Raw genomic sequence first — 15,000 nt, 5'->3', positions numbered from 1 at the left:
AAGTATATTTAGGCTTCTCTCGAGTTAAAGAAAAAAAACCTCAAGAATAAGTCATGTGGTTTATGATTCTCACAATATTTTGGTACTCTATTTCGACGTACGATAACCTGTCTGCCGGAAAGATAAAGGCGACAGTGCAACACGGTTGTTTGTAAATTCCGAGCATTTGCCGAATAAATATTGCAACATGCATTTATTGCTAAATATTATTCGAAATGAGTTGTCCGACTTTGGCTTAATGTATTATAGTAACACAGTATTGCAAACCTATAGTGAATAGACATGTCCGAAGGAACGGTGTGGTGTATATCATGATTATATGTTAGGATACTTTAATTATCTCTAAACTTATCTTGATATTGAGTTTTCGCCCCAAACCCCAAAGATACAGCTACAATAACAGCGAAATCTAGCATATTGGTATTGTTTGCCATTGCTCTTTATCGTACACCAGGGATAAGAACAGAAGATATCTCCAATTTTACATAAACAAAACAAAATAAAGGTTGCGTGATTTAAAAATATATCTAACACTTTAATTATAGATCAAAGTATCTTACATGCCACTAAAATACAAGTCGAGAACAATACGCAATAACGCATGCAAGCTGGAATGATATTATAGGCGGTAAAGGTCTTTGAATATATATAATATAAAAATCAATAGATTCAACACTTATAGCGAAAAGTGACTTGTCTTAAAGTCATGAAGACCTAAGTGAAAAATGTACTATAGTACGAGGAAAACAGAATAAGAAATGTAAAAAAGGAACAGGACTAAGAAAAGCTCAATTGACCGAATACTATTATAACAAACAGCAAGCCTAAAAGTCACACTCTCAATAAGACCTGCTTAAAAATCTATAGTGAGAAGAAACAACTTATGACATAAAAAGTCAAAGAGAAAAAAATTAAAAGAAACAGATTAAAGCAGAGATGCTCGTTTGACTCTGAGCTTCGCCAGCACAGCTTCAGTTCAGTAGCGACCTGGACACAGCGATGGCAGGTCAGAAGTTTGAGTACGATGAGTCAGGCTCGACTTTTTTCTATTTCCTCACCTGCTTTTTGGGACTGATACTTGTCCCTTGCACATTCTACTTCTGGCCGGCCGGAGAATCTGAAGGTAAACCTGAGTGGGGTAAGGACAACAAAGAAAAGAAAATGTGTGTCATTGGGTTGTAGAAGTGTGTGAAGGAAAATCAGTCATGTTTTTGTTTTAGGAAGATTAATTCCTCTTTTTTAGCATTTGCGTTGTCATTAGTGCGATTAACTGTCTCCTATCTCCGCGTATGTGAGAAGGAGAGGAAGAAGAGAGAAGGAAGGATAAGTGTTTAAGAAAGGAGGAAGAAGACAAAGACGGAAATAACTCGGAAAGGGCCAAAGTAACGGGACTTGTGAAGTGGAACAGATGTTGACAGATCCGGCCTCTTCCACCTGTTCTGTACCTTCCTGCTCGTCCTCCTCTTTGGAGCCGTTCTCGTTCTCCACCTTTTAAAATTATCTCCTCCTTCTCCACCATTCTTACGCCTTCACCCTACGCTGTCCTCCCCCTCACCTCTGTTATTCTTTCCTCTCTCCCCCTTTTTAGTCTTCTCTTCTCATTCACCTCGTTTACACCTTCCACTTGTGCTGTACCTTCAACAAAGTCCACCTGTTTTGTGATGTCCACCGCCTCCACCTGTTCCACACCCAGGCCTACCTGCTCCACCTATTTCACACCTTACACCTAGGCCTACCTGTTCTACCTGTTCCACATCCAGGCCTACCTATACTACCTATTTAACACCTACATACACCTAGGCCTACCTGTTCCACCTGTTCCACCTACTTCATTTGAGTGCGAAGGAATGGCAAGAAAGAAAATGGTATTAAATTAAGGGAAATATGTAAACTGACTTCTTGTGATGTATTGTGACATTTTTTTCCTCCTTGTGGAAAATGATCCACGAAAGATTGTAGCATGCATATGTGGGCGAAATATTATAGTTTTCGCATTCTTTTGATATGAGCTGCAAGTGTCCTCATTTTCTGTCTCATTATATGAAGTCATGTCCGTCGAAAGGCGGTCTCAGTTCAATTTGCTGAAAATGCTTTTATTAAATCTTTTGTTTGAGTAATCTTTCACTTTTATCATAGGGATGGATGTGTATACATTAATGCACTTCAATCAGAAAAGTATTTTTGCTTTTTTGCCTATGGCAAGGGCAGGTAATCAGAGAACTTGGTGACTAGGCCTGGTGTCAAAATACAATATTCTATCGCCAATTTACAGAACCAGAAGTATGCAGTGCCATGATTCTGAGATAGTGATTAAAGATTTTGAAGTCCTTGCGTACATATCTCTCTCTCTCTCTCTCTTTCTCAAATATCTATCATCACTTGCCAATTTGTTATTAGGATGAAATTCAGAACTAGCTTTGCCAAAACAAAATTCAATCTAGAAATTTACCCTGAGTAGTGGATTTGTTCCAAATAAGCATGTGATTATGTATCTTTTACAGATAACTTAATGTATACTTTCTCTATGTAACATATACTACTTACTTACTTAGTAAATCTCTACATTATGGATGCACAAAGCAAGGGCAAATTTAATATGATATTTTTACAGAGGACTAAAAGTTGCTGTTGTTGGGTTAAGAAATAATCTGCAGAATAAACAGTGATGCCATAAATGAAGGAAAAAAATTGGAGAAAGTGCCGCTCACAGCCTGAATGCACTCTATGCTCCCGAGCTTCAGCTCTATAATGCTGTGCATACTGAGGTGAACATGACATTTCCCAGTCATGGCAACTTAGATTGTTGAATAAATTTTGTGATGTCTCTGGTGCGTGTGTCTATACTGTACAGTAATTCTTTATAGTTTGGATGGACTCGCAGGATACTAAGTCTCAAAATTTATCCAACAATCTAAGTTGCTGTGATTGGGTTTGCTCTTCAGGCGCTATCAGACAACAACCCCTGGCAAAGTTTTCTTCATCACAATATGCTTGGCAAGATAAAGCAGAAACTTGGTAGCACTGAGAGGATTTAGGAAGTGAGTAGTGCTTTCTGCAGTATTTTACCTTTATTCGTGGTGTTACCTTTTGTGTCTGCAGATAATTTCTTGTACTGACAACTGCAACATTTTGTCCTTTAAAGAATATGATCTTCAGTTAGCCTAAGCTTAGTGTATCCATACTGTAAAGATTAACCTTGTTATGTACTAGTTATGCTAAAACCTAATAATGCATTAGTTTAAAGTCCTTATGAAAGAATGAAGATTCCATCGTATAGTTTAACAGAGATACAAAGTGATAGCTAACCTTAATCTTTAGAGGCAATTTCTAGATGTGCATTATACCCTCGTATAATTTAGACACGAGAACACACTATTATCTGACAAAATTCAATTTAGAGTTGTAATAATTGGCATGTAAGTTGAATTTATATGGAAGTAAAATGAAATGGAAACGGTATTTTCTTGTAATTAAGGTCATAGACTAATGCACAAATTGCAGTTGTGAAACATTTCTCTCACATGCATTAGGCAGGATGGAGTGCATCATTCACTAGTGAGTAGCACAGAAGAAGGATAGGTAGGACATAATGAATGCACAAATTAGTGATAAGCAAGTTTCCCAATTCAAATGAGGATTGCTGATCTTTAGTTTCAGTATGAATTGCTGGGTAGGTTAGGCTAAGCAAAGTCAGGGTTAATAAGAAAACCTCATCAAACTTGATGTGGGATCTAGGTTTGAGTAATTCGCTGCAAATGTACTGGTGCTGAAATCCCTTGCAAGTCTTGAGATACCCTCATGAGATCTTGAGAAGTAATGGTACCCAGGATGGTCATATGTGCATATGTACCTTTCTATCAGTCAAGGGATTTAGTGACACAAGGTTTATCTTGTGCTGAGTATTATCTTGCCATATGTCCTCATCGTGCTTGCCAAAGGTCCAAAGGTTACTGATAGTTAATATAAGCTATCCATGCTAGTGGCTTATAGTAATCTCATAGTAGTCATGCATATTAAATAAGATTGGGCTACCGTGTATTAGCTAATATCACGGATGTATTCCTTGTTCCTTCTCTTATATTTAACTTTAAGTTTTCCGGATAAAGACCTTCTACATACCCAGGTGATACACATAGGTTTTCCTCTTTTTTGTTTTTCATGACTATTCAATAAATGATGATATAGCAGGATAATCAAATACATAAAGTACAAGATATAAGCTTTAGCAACTAAAGTCTTACAAATGTAATGATAAGCTTCATATTACATAGATGACAAATCCAGATAAAAAAAGAGAAAGAAAAAAAAAAGGAGTGAAGATTATTTCTTATATTTTAAATGGCATCTAGCATTACTAGTTGTGATTAGACTATCTTTGTTTAAAAGCTTTCTCAAGTAATTTTTGATGTTTCTGATGATGAGGATGATCTCTACTTGCTTCTGCCAACACCGCCATCAAAACCGCTACTGTCAGTACCACCATCACCAATGTCACAGCCGCCACTGTCACCACCGTTACCGTCACCATTTCTGTCAATGCAACTACTGTTGCCATCATTGTTATAATTATAACCATCATAGTCTTTGTCACTGCCACCAACCACTGATACTATAGTTGTTGTCATTATAATTATCATCAGCACCACTGACTTCATTTTCAATGCTATTCTTACTGAGATCATCACGATCATCATCATCGTCATTGGATTATGGCAAAAGCATTTAGAATCTACCTGAGTCACATACTCAAAATATGGTCAGTTGGACTGTATTTCATAATTTTGGAGCCGATGTTATTTTTATATTCTTTAGCAGCAGAAGACCAGGAGAAGGAGAAATGCGAGATATTCCAGCGAAAACACTCCAAACTAAGGAAGCCAGAGAAATGGAAAGGACTCCAGAAAAATACACAGTAAGTGTCTATTGTTATTATTGTTATTGTTTGTTATTATTGTAATGATTTAGTAAATATAGCTAGTAATAGTAATAGTTATCACCACACCACCCATCATCACCACCAGTATTAATATAGCTAGTAATAGTAATAGTTATCACCACACCACCCATCACCACCACCAGTATTAAAATAGCTAGTAATAGTAATAGTTATCACAAGACCACCAAAAACCACCTGTGACTTGTGGCCATATGGCCTGTCATTAATTAAAAGATGTGTGTTGCCTAGATAGTTAGGTTTTCACAGATCTGCCTGCTGTATATTGAACCAGTACATTATAATTTTCATATCATATAAAGTCTGAAAGTGCTATAAAGTATAAACAGTGAAAGCAGAAGTACTGAAGCATACTCACAGGTGACCCATGTTTGTGACTGGTTATTTACAAAGGACAGGCACTTAGGTTGGTCCATGAGTGAAACCTCCCACTGAAGGGATGATGGCTGCACACCAGCCCATGGAAACTGGGGACAGGTATGATATCCTCCATGAGGAAGATATTGTTGATACTTTGGAAAGGATGAAAAAATCAGAGAGGTAGTTCTCCCCTGGCAACTTTGTATGCACTTCATAGAGAAACTTATTACACATGAAAACAAATATTGCTGGGTTCCTAGGCAAATGGATCATTAGAGCTAAACATTTCTGAAAGTGTCTAATTAAAAAGAAAGAATGAGCAAATTCTTGCCCATATGACAACTATCAGTTCAGATGAACAAGTGCTTGAAAAAAGCAAGTTTTTTGGGAAAGGGAAATGTCCAAAATGTATTTGATATCTGAAGGAAATCAAAACAAAAGAAAAGACATCGTGCAATGAATTTGTCAAACAAGTCAGGTGAATGAGAGTAAAAGGAATGATAATTCTAACAAGGGATAGGTAATCCCCAAGACCATTAAAATGGTCAGAGGAATGGCACAGTATGCCATCTTAAAATCTTTAACCCCATCTTGCTCAAATAGTCTAATTCATAATGTATGGATAATGTAGGGTTCGTGTCCTGGCTGACTTGGTAACGTGATATATTTATATCATAGCCAACTTGTATGCACCTCCGGGTGATGGTTCATTCATGCCGTTTTATGATGATGTGTGCATTACATTTTATGCTGTTCTTTATAAGGAACCTTTATGCTTGCACCATATGCCTGAGGTATTGCCTGAGGGGAAATAGATGTGAATGTATTTTTTTATTTAAAGGGTAAATTATAGCAAATTAATAATTTGCCTGCCTTGTGTGGAAGAGATCACTTACCAATTAAATTAAACCACATTCAATCTTCTATATAGAGTGTAACATACTTTATTTATGTAAGTGGACTCCAATGTACATAATTAGGCTACTGCAGGTTTGATCTAAAAACTACAGTGCATATCATACATCTCTGAATAAGCAAAGCCATTAAAATCATGTTTAGCATACAAGTGATATAAAAAGAATTCATATATTTGTTGGTGCGGCACAATGAGTGTTATACACCAGCCTTGTTTGTAAAAAGCCCTACAGGCAAGCCAAGTCACTGCTCGTAGTATCTGGAGCAGAGGCCAACTGCACTCTATATTTTCCCGGAGGCAATGGGTTAAGAAGGGAACATGGAGTATGTCTCCCTCATGAAAGCTCAAGTGTTTACCAGCACCACCACCAGCTCCAGCACCTGCACCAGCTCCAGTGCTAGCTCCAGTGCCATCTCTACTGTCAACTCCAATGGCATTTATAGTGGCATCTCCAGAGCCATCCCCAGTTCCAGTATCAGCTCCAACTCAAGCCTCACTGTAAGAAAGAATTAAAGGACCTGCTATTAATGCTGCTCTAGCAGAAGGAGCATATGAAGTTCATGATGCAGCAACTGATTTTCTTTCCATGGAACTAAAAGAAGAGTTGAAAAAGGAAAATGTAATAGGATAGCTATCTACAAGGTAAACAAAGTGATGCTAAGCCAGAGTTGAAAAATCAGTGCCGTACAATACAACTGGAAGAATAGCATGATATTAAATGGAAGAATAGCATTATATTAAACTCTTATGTTATCAGTGAAAAATGTAAGTAAAAAAAGTACAAGAAGGTGCCAACAAACTGTTATTTACTTGTATCCCTCTCTAAGTTAAAGAAAATCTTGAAACCCCTATTGCGTACGTTGGTCTGACTCATTTCATAATTAGATGTTTGTCATATATATGTATATATATTTTTCCATATATATTTTTCTAAATAGCCATATGTTTAGGTGTTTATAGATTTTTTTTTCTAAATTGCCATATATTTACAGGAAATAAATCCCAGTGTATAAAACTATATAGAAATGGTGAAAAATGTGATACGACACTTTTTCTTAATTTTGCTGTACAGTACCCTCTACATAGGCTATATCCGTGCTTGTTAATGGCAGCTTCTAAGGAAGGTTTATGATTTAATGGTATAACTACGCAATTCCATGTTTGGCATATACAGATATGTGAAACTCTTAGAAGATAATTTTTGAAAATAAAAAGCAACTTTAGTATAAATTAAAAGTACTTTATTTGAAAGATACAAATGGAAAAATAATTTTAAAATCTTTGCTTTGAAGTGATATGCCAGCAATATTTTTTTCTTCTTTTTTATTGTTCTAACAATCATACAGTAGTATGAATGCATGGGTAGTAGTGTGCATTAATTGAATTTGCTTTAAGATCTGTTTTGTTTGATATGTTTTATCTTAAAAGATTTTTCAAAAATAACAGAGTGGGGTGGTGTGTCAGTCTGGGACACAAAATCCTCCTACATAGTTTTGCTTTCCAGCATGAGTAATTTGTGTCAAATGATGCAAAATATTCCAGGAAATTTCAAATCTGCCGAACAGTTTCAAATGGTAGCCCTATATTTGATATCTTCAGTAAAAAAAGAAAGTTGTTATATTGCTATTTTCAAAAATACTTCACATGGCTAATTTTTATAGCATAAGCATGATCTTGCACAAGATACTAGGTGATATTCTGACTTAATGAAATGAATGTGAAATCTATAGTGCATTCTTTCTTTTTTCATCATTATTATGAAAAATGGTGAAGGAATAGGATATCTTATCTAGACTTTCATGCGAAATATTTTTTTTAATCTTTTAACTTTAAGGAGTTAGTTGAGAGTCTAATGATTAAATAAGGAATAGAATTAAAACAATATAGCCTGAGGTGCTCACAAAATACTTCCAGATGTTGTACAGTCCCCTTACTTGACATTTGAAATTTTCTTATATTTCATATAAAGGAGAGAGGGCTCAGATAATCTTCTGGTCATGAGCCTTTATAATATCAGAAGAATGCTACCTAAGCAGTAATGTCATGCATTTGTGTGATGGTAACATGGGCAGGAAAGGTCTGTAACTAAAGACATGTATAGATAGATTGAACTGGGCTTTACAAGCTTTGTATATTTTATGAAATCATTTTTTATGGATTGCAGAAATACATGTGTGTGGGCGTTATTATACAAATGTAAAATGATATGTTGTAAAGTTCATCTGATGATTTCGAAGACATGGTATTATTATATGGCCTCAACACAACTTCCTAGATCCACTACTGCCAATGTTTATACTGCCTTTTATGCATGTGGGTTCAGGGTGACTTTTGGAGACAGCAGAGGCTGCCACAGACCCTTACACTGGCAACAGTTGAATTGCTTCGTAGCCTTACTGCAGTGGTGAAGAAAGTAGTTCTTTAGAGCTTTTTGCACTTTTCAGGAGTGGACATTAGATCTTTGCATTATCATTAACATGGTAAACACAATTAAACACAATTGTTAGAGCTTTATCAAATGCCCTTCTCAAAACTTCTTACATAAACCTTTCCCTCCTTTCTCATTACAGACGAATTTTACTCATGGCCGGCTGGGTGGTGATGGCCTGCCTTGTATATAAGCTCCAACAGTTTGATTATGAAAATGCAAACTTTGATCCATATGATATCTTGGGTGTTGGATTGGTAAGTCATTTTGTGTTTGTACACAATTTGTACCCTGAGTGGATGTTGCAAAGAATCTCCTTTTTTTCTGGATAATTAGTTTTTTCTTTACCTCTTGAACTAACAGTTTTTATCATTCATGAAAAAAGAAAGTCATCATATTAAATCCTTGCTATAGTACAGTATTACTGTAAAATTGATATTTTTTCTGTATTTCAGACTGCTAGCACCTCAGAGATTAAAAAGGCTTATAGGAAGCTGTCGCTTATTTACCATCCTGATAAGCCAACTGGAGATGAGAGAAAGTTTATGAAACTCAATAAAGGTGAGGAGTTAATTTATATTATTATATTTATAATGCTTAAAAAAGATATATTTCAGAAAAAAGATATGAATGAGAGTGAATAGCTTCAATTGAAAAATGTTTCTGACCAGTTTTGAGTATCAGTCAGTTGCATCTCTTGCACCATGAATATGTTTATTCTGATTAATATTTTATTCTATATTTGTCACAATGACCACTGTTGAGATAAAAATGTGCATATAGATATAGTGTAAAGTCTGCCTTTGTTATAGTAGACTAAAGGTGGAGAAACCTTCACTATGTAATCAAGAAGTCCATAGCAACCTGTGAATCCATTAACCCCAAAGTCCCAGTCACCACCATTGTTGGCAGTTGCTTAATGTGTACACAGTAATTTTTGCCCCCATGTGGGCAAGCCTGTCAAGAGTAACTTTTTTTTTTTTCTCTCTCTCTCTCTTTCTCTCTATCTCTCACTCTCTATAAATGAGACCTATGCAGTATCCTGTAATATATGTTATTCCATTTGTTAAGTTTCCACTAGCCACACCCACAATATCACCCATACCCCCTCTCCCCAGTAAGTCCTCCTCTGCAAGATCTAAAGACAAGCATATTTTCCTGCCTCTATATTCTTGTGCATGAAAGGTAATGCGTGAGAGTTCGTAATTGTGTTGTATCGCATATTTGAACCAGCCAACCCCGAGATCTTTTCCTCTTACCACATTCCCCCTTCTCACACCATTTTATAATGTATCCGAATTGCCTTTCGGTATATCATCTTTTTAGTATTTATGATTATTTAGACTTACTTATAAATGCTCCTAAGTAACATTTTATTGTATTATAAAAAACAAGAAAGTGTATTGTATTATGTGTATATTGTAATCTCTCCCCATTTTCATTCATATGATGTGATAACTTCGATAAATTGCTTTACTTTGTTCTTTGCTGATTCTTGATGTATTTGAAATTAGCAATGGAATGTATGTTGTCTGGTTTGTAAAATTGAACTCTTTAAATGCTGAAGACCAAAATTTGCCTTAGATAAATACTGGCAACCTATCTTGTGTCTAACATGTTTGCTTCTTTCAAGGAGTTTTGAATCGTATGTATTTGCTTAACCCGTTGGATCTGGTTGTGTCACGGAAATCATGGTGCCAAAAATACAGGCAAGTAGCCAACATCTCGGGTGTGTGGTGTGTAGGCCAGCGCGAGAACACTCATGAGCGGTGACAAGACTGTGCCTCCTCTTTGCAAAGATATTTAGTGTAAACTTTTAAAACTTTTTTCCCTTTTTTCCAATGTCCATATTTGTCTTTTGGTTTGCTTTATTCAGATAGTAATAGCTTATTTTCCTTGCACAGAATCCATATCGTCCCTCAATGTAGTAACTAACTCAGTGGGGAAAACAAAAAGTGAAACATTTGGTTATTTGTGTCATATATCTTATTTTTTCGAAATTTTCAATTTTCCATAATATGTCCTGTATGTTGGTCACATCGGCCAGGAAAATGCGGTATGCAGCATGGAAATGGTGTCCGTCCTGGAGCTGGCACTCTTCCAGTTACAGCTTATGCACCTTACATTCCACATAATGCTAAGGCCCCTTCTAAGTGCCAAATGAGTTAAATCACACTCCAAGAGGTTTTTGCACTCATGGCAGGTCTTTTCCTTTACCCTGGACTTCACTTGTGATGGCAAGTTTATGTGACACAGCCCACAACCCAGATTTTTCCATGAGATGGACCGTTATATCATCCGGAGTGTAGGGGTTAACGTACCTTAGTTATAATCCATATGTTAACAAACAGCAGCTGAATGAACAAGCTTGTTATTTGCCCAGTGCTTTGGTTTGGGTGCCCTATCTTTGATGTGCTATTGGGCAAATAAAAAGTATTGTTGATTTGTCTACTTATGTTTTTAGAAAAAGGAGGAAGAGCATATAAATTGTCTCTTAATTTTGATCCCAATACTGATAGCAAAACCATTTTGTCAAGCAGTGCAAAGACTTGCTGAGGGATAGGCTGCGAGTTATTCATTTTTTCCTGAACAATTATAGACATATTCACATATTCACATGCATGCCTCTACTTCTGTAAAGATGTATGACTCATGGTCAGAGGAATAAACTTTGTATCACCTAGATGCTTAAGATTTGGATTTTACAAATACTCTTTCTTACCCTGCAGCATACCTAGCACTCACAGATGATGAGGCGAGAAGAAATTATGAACGCTATGGCCACCCTGATGGGCCAGGTGCCATGCATTTTGGCATCGCACTTCCTTCTTGGATTGTAGAGAAAGAGAATTCATTATGGGTCCTTGGGCTGTATGGTCTAGTGTTCATGATTGCTCTGCCAACAGTGGTTGCCATTTGGTGGTACAGATCTTCCAAGTTTTCAAATGACCAGGTATGTTTTTCATTTTGGTTCATATTGTTTTTTATGGGTTATTATATCATCTTTCTCTTACCTCTTACACTCCTCCTTGTCCTTCTCTTCTCCTCTTCCTCTCCTCCTCCTCTTCCTCTCCTCCTCCTCCTCTTCCTCCTCCTCCTCCTCCTCCTCCTCCTCCTCCTCCTCCTCCTCCTCCTCCTCCTCCTCCTCCTCCTCCTCCTCCTCATTCTCCTCTCCTCATTCTCTTTTCCCCCCTCCTCCTCCTCCTCCTCTCCTCCTTCTCCTTTTCCCCCTCCTCCTCCTCCTCCTCCTCCTCTTCCTCTTTTTCCTCCTTTTTTTCCACCCCCTCCATCTCCTCCTCCTCCTCCTCCTCTTCCTCTTCCTCTTCCTCCTCCATCTCCTCCTCCGCCTCCTTCTCCTCCATCTCCTCCTCCTCCTCCATCCTCCTCCTCCTCCTTCGCTTTCTTCTCCATCTCCTCCTCCGTCTCCTCCTCCTCCTCCTCCTCCATCTCCTCTTCTTCCTCCTCCATCTCCTCCTCTTCCTCCTCCATCTCCTTCTCCATCTCCACCTCCTTATTCCTCCTCCATCTCCTCCTCCTCTTTCATCTGCTCCTCCTCCTCCTCCTCCTCCCTCTTCCTCCTCCATCTCCTCCTCCTCCTCCTCCATCTCCTCCTCCTCCTCCTCCTCCTCCTCCTCCTCCTCCTCCTCCTCCTCCTCCTCCTTCTCCTCCTCCTCCATCTCCCCCTCCTCCCCCTCCTCGCCCTCCTCCCCCTCCTAATCCTAATCCTTAACCTCAACCTCAACCACCACCTCCTTAACCTCCACCTCCTCCTCAAAATCTCCTCCTCTTCAACCTCCTCCTTAACCCGCTTGCGACAGTACATTTGGATGGTGTTAATCCCTGTATCAAAATTGGCTCGCAGGCTTGTTCAGGAACCTGTTCAAGTGGCGCATGATTCAGGCTACAAAATCAGTGGGACAGCTGGCCATTGTTCGTATTCCGGGCGTCACATGTGTGTGACACCTGGTGCAAGTGGGTTAAAATCTCCTCAACCTCCGCCTCCTCAACCTCCTCCTCTTCAACCTTCTCTTCCTTAAAATCTCCTCCTCAACCTCCTCCTCCTTAAAATCTCCTCCTCAACCTCCTCCTGTTCCTGGTATAAAGTAGCATAGATATATGAAATTTTAGTCCACAATTTAAACAATTCGTATTAGAATAAGGAAATCAGTAGAGGGAAAGAAAGAAGAGAAAGAGCCAAAAGTTAAGAAATATTCTATTCCAGGTGCTGTTAGACACAACACAGCTATATTACTACTTCTTCCACAAGACGCCCCACATGGTGTTCAGGAGGGCACTCATGGTCTTGGCTGCATCCTTAGAGTTTGAAAAGGGACACAACCCAGAGATTGTGGTAAGCTAATTCAGGATAGATTAATGAGTCCCGGCATGGAGACTGAGGCCAAGTTGATGACTCTTGTGATAGAATGATATCTGTTTGTGAGTGGTTGTGTAACTGTGACAGAGTCTCTGCATAAGTGCTTAACTGTCTGTGTTTTTTGTGTTTTCTGTGATTTTATGTACCGTCCCGTCCCTAAAAGGGGCGTGGCCAATTATGGGAGTGGGGGGTCATATTGGTAAATATTTCTAAAAAATGATAGGTCTTATGGATTTTCTTGATTTTTGGGTATTTTATATACTTTCATATTCTGCATCTTTTGATACCAAATTTGTTGGGGTTCCTATGTGGGGGGCGCTGCCCGCCGCAAAAAACATTTTTTTCAATTTTTTTCACGTACGCGCAGAAGGTTCCTTGTCCCAGAGGATTATGATTTGTGTCATGAAAAAAATGTGAATGAACATCAATGAATTCCTAAGAAAATTACCAAGCCCTTTTTTAGAAATTCGTTTTAGTTTCCTCAGAAAAAAAAATATATATTTTTTTTAGTCTTTTTTTTCAATTTTCAAAAATTCGTTTAAAAAGAAGTAAGCAACATTTCAATAAAATTCTTGGTAGTTGTCTGCGCATATCCACAAGGTTTCCAAAGATATATCCAAAATTTTAATCGGATAAAAACTTTAGGACAAGGAATCCTCTGAAGCTTGAAAAAAGAAACATCGAAAAAACAAACAAACAAAAAGTTAGATATTTGAAGATCATTTTTTATATTTTTTCATTTATGGATCTTAACCATTTCATTACTGTAGAAACTACTCTTATTCCTCTTTCAAACGCACTTTGTTAGGTAAAGATATGATCATTAGTCTGTAAGTTATAGAAACAAGCAAACAAATGACTCCTGTGAAAAGGGGCAAATCCAGACCCAAGACAATATGACCGTTATATAAAATCGGTTGTTTCGTGTTTTAAACCTCTATTATTGCTGTTTTATTGTGTATATATTCGTTTACATGTGTATACACAAGTAAATTATTGTAGAGGTACATGGTCGTGCATGTGTATATGCGTATATGCGCATATACTTATTAGATGCATAATTATTTATTTCATTTATTTATTTTCTTTTTATTCCAGTCTACTCTTCTTCCCCATCGCCTAACCACTTGATTCAGCCTCGAAACAAGCGATAAACGTTTAGTCACCAGGGGAGTACTTGTTATGGAGGGACAATGAATTGTTTAGTGTTCGTTACAAATAACCGTTCAGAAAACGTTGATAGATCAAAAATATTGTGAAATACAAATCTCTTATACCAAATCTCGTATATTCGTTTATCCTGGACGCTTCTTGTGATGTAACAATAGGTATCAGGTATTTATAGGCCGATTGTATGAGTTTACACGAACAATTTTTATCATAATCTTTCTTTACATTTATTTTTTCTCGTAAATGGATTTATAATGACATAATGATGTTTAATTGATTATTTAGTTTTAAATGAAAGCGCATACGTAAAACTATAGCAATCAGAAAATTCTAAAGTGGTGGTGACGCTTGGAGCTTTGTTGCGTGGGTCCCTGCAAGATGGCCTTGAACACGCATGAGCCTCCAGTCCGTGTGAATATCTATTTGTTGCGAGTTTATTTTTGGAGATACAGACTTGTAACTGCTCATGTATTATCACCGAACCCTAAACATACTTTTATGATGAATTTGTCAACATCGAATCATGTCTACTATATTTTATGGGAAAGAAATGTGAAAAGTCGCACAATTATTTTTTCTTCGTCTTTCATATCATAAATCTTTCACTTTGGTATAAAACTGTTATAATAAGACACTTATCTTCCTGTGATCCATTTCAATAGGTAATGTCAAAATATAATGCATCTTATTAGCTCCTGTGAAGCTAGAGTGCAGAAGGGTGAAAATTGCTGACACAGTGGCAGTGGGACTTGGGGTTCTGGCCTTGCGCACAGCCCAAATTTTTCACCACGGAAGTT

At 37.5% G+C, this 15,000-nt stretch overlaps 1 protein-coding gene across 4 annotated transcripts in view; it reads left to right on the top strand.

Annotated features, from left to right (window-relative positions):
* The first annotated feature begins 964 nt into the window (after positions 1-964).
* Positions 965-15,000, top strand: part of Sec63 (translocation protein Sec63) — a 23,307-nt gene continuing 9,271 nt past the window's right edge. Inside the window, exons 1-6 of one of the 4 annotated variants that reach the window (XM_027360625.2) lie at positions 965-1,123; positions 4,816-4,912; positions 8,801-8,915; positions 9,114-9,219; positions 11,388-11,611; positions 12,881-13,009. In XM_027360625.2, the coding sequence (XP_027216426.1) occupies positions 1,000-1,123; positions 4,816-4,912; positions 8,801-8,915; positions 9,114-9,219; positions 11,388-11,611; positions 12,881-13,009 (795 nt within the window). In that variant the 5' untranslated portion in view covers positions 965-999. Of the gene's footprint in view, positions 1,139-4,812; positions 4,913-8,800; positions 8,916-9,113; positions 9,220-11,387; positions 11,612-12,880; positions 13,010-15,000 lie in introns of all 4 variants that reach the window. The other 3 variants (XM_027360624.2, XM_027360622.2, XM_027360621.2) reach the window with 3 other exon arrangements.

This window comes from Penaeus vannamei, chromosome 18, assembly GCF_042767895.1.
Source record: "Penaeus vannamei isolate JL-2024 chromosome 18, ASM4276789v1, whole genome shotgun sequence".
Classification (NCBI taxonomy): domain Eukaryota; kingdom Metazoa; phylum Arthropoda; class Malacostraca; order Decapoda; family Penaeidae; genus Penaeus; species Penaeus vannamei.
Note: the sequence above shows the minus strand (reverse complement) of the source record. Positions and strands in the feature narration are given on the sequence as shown.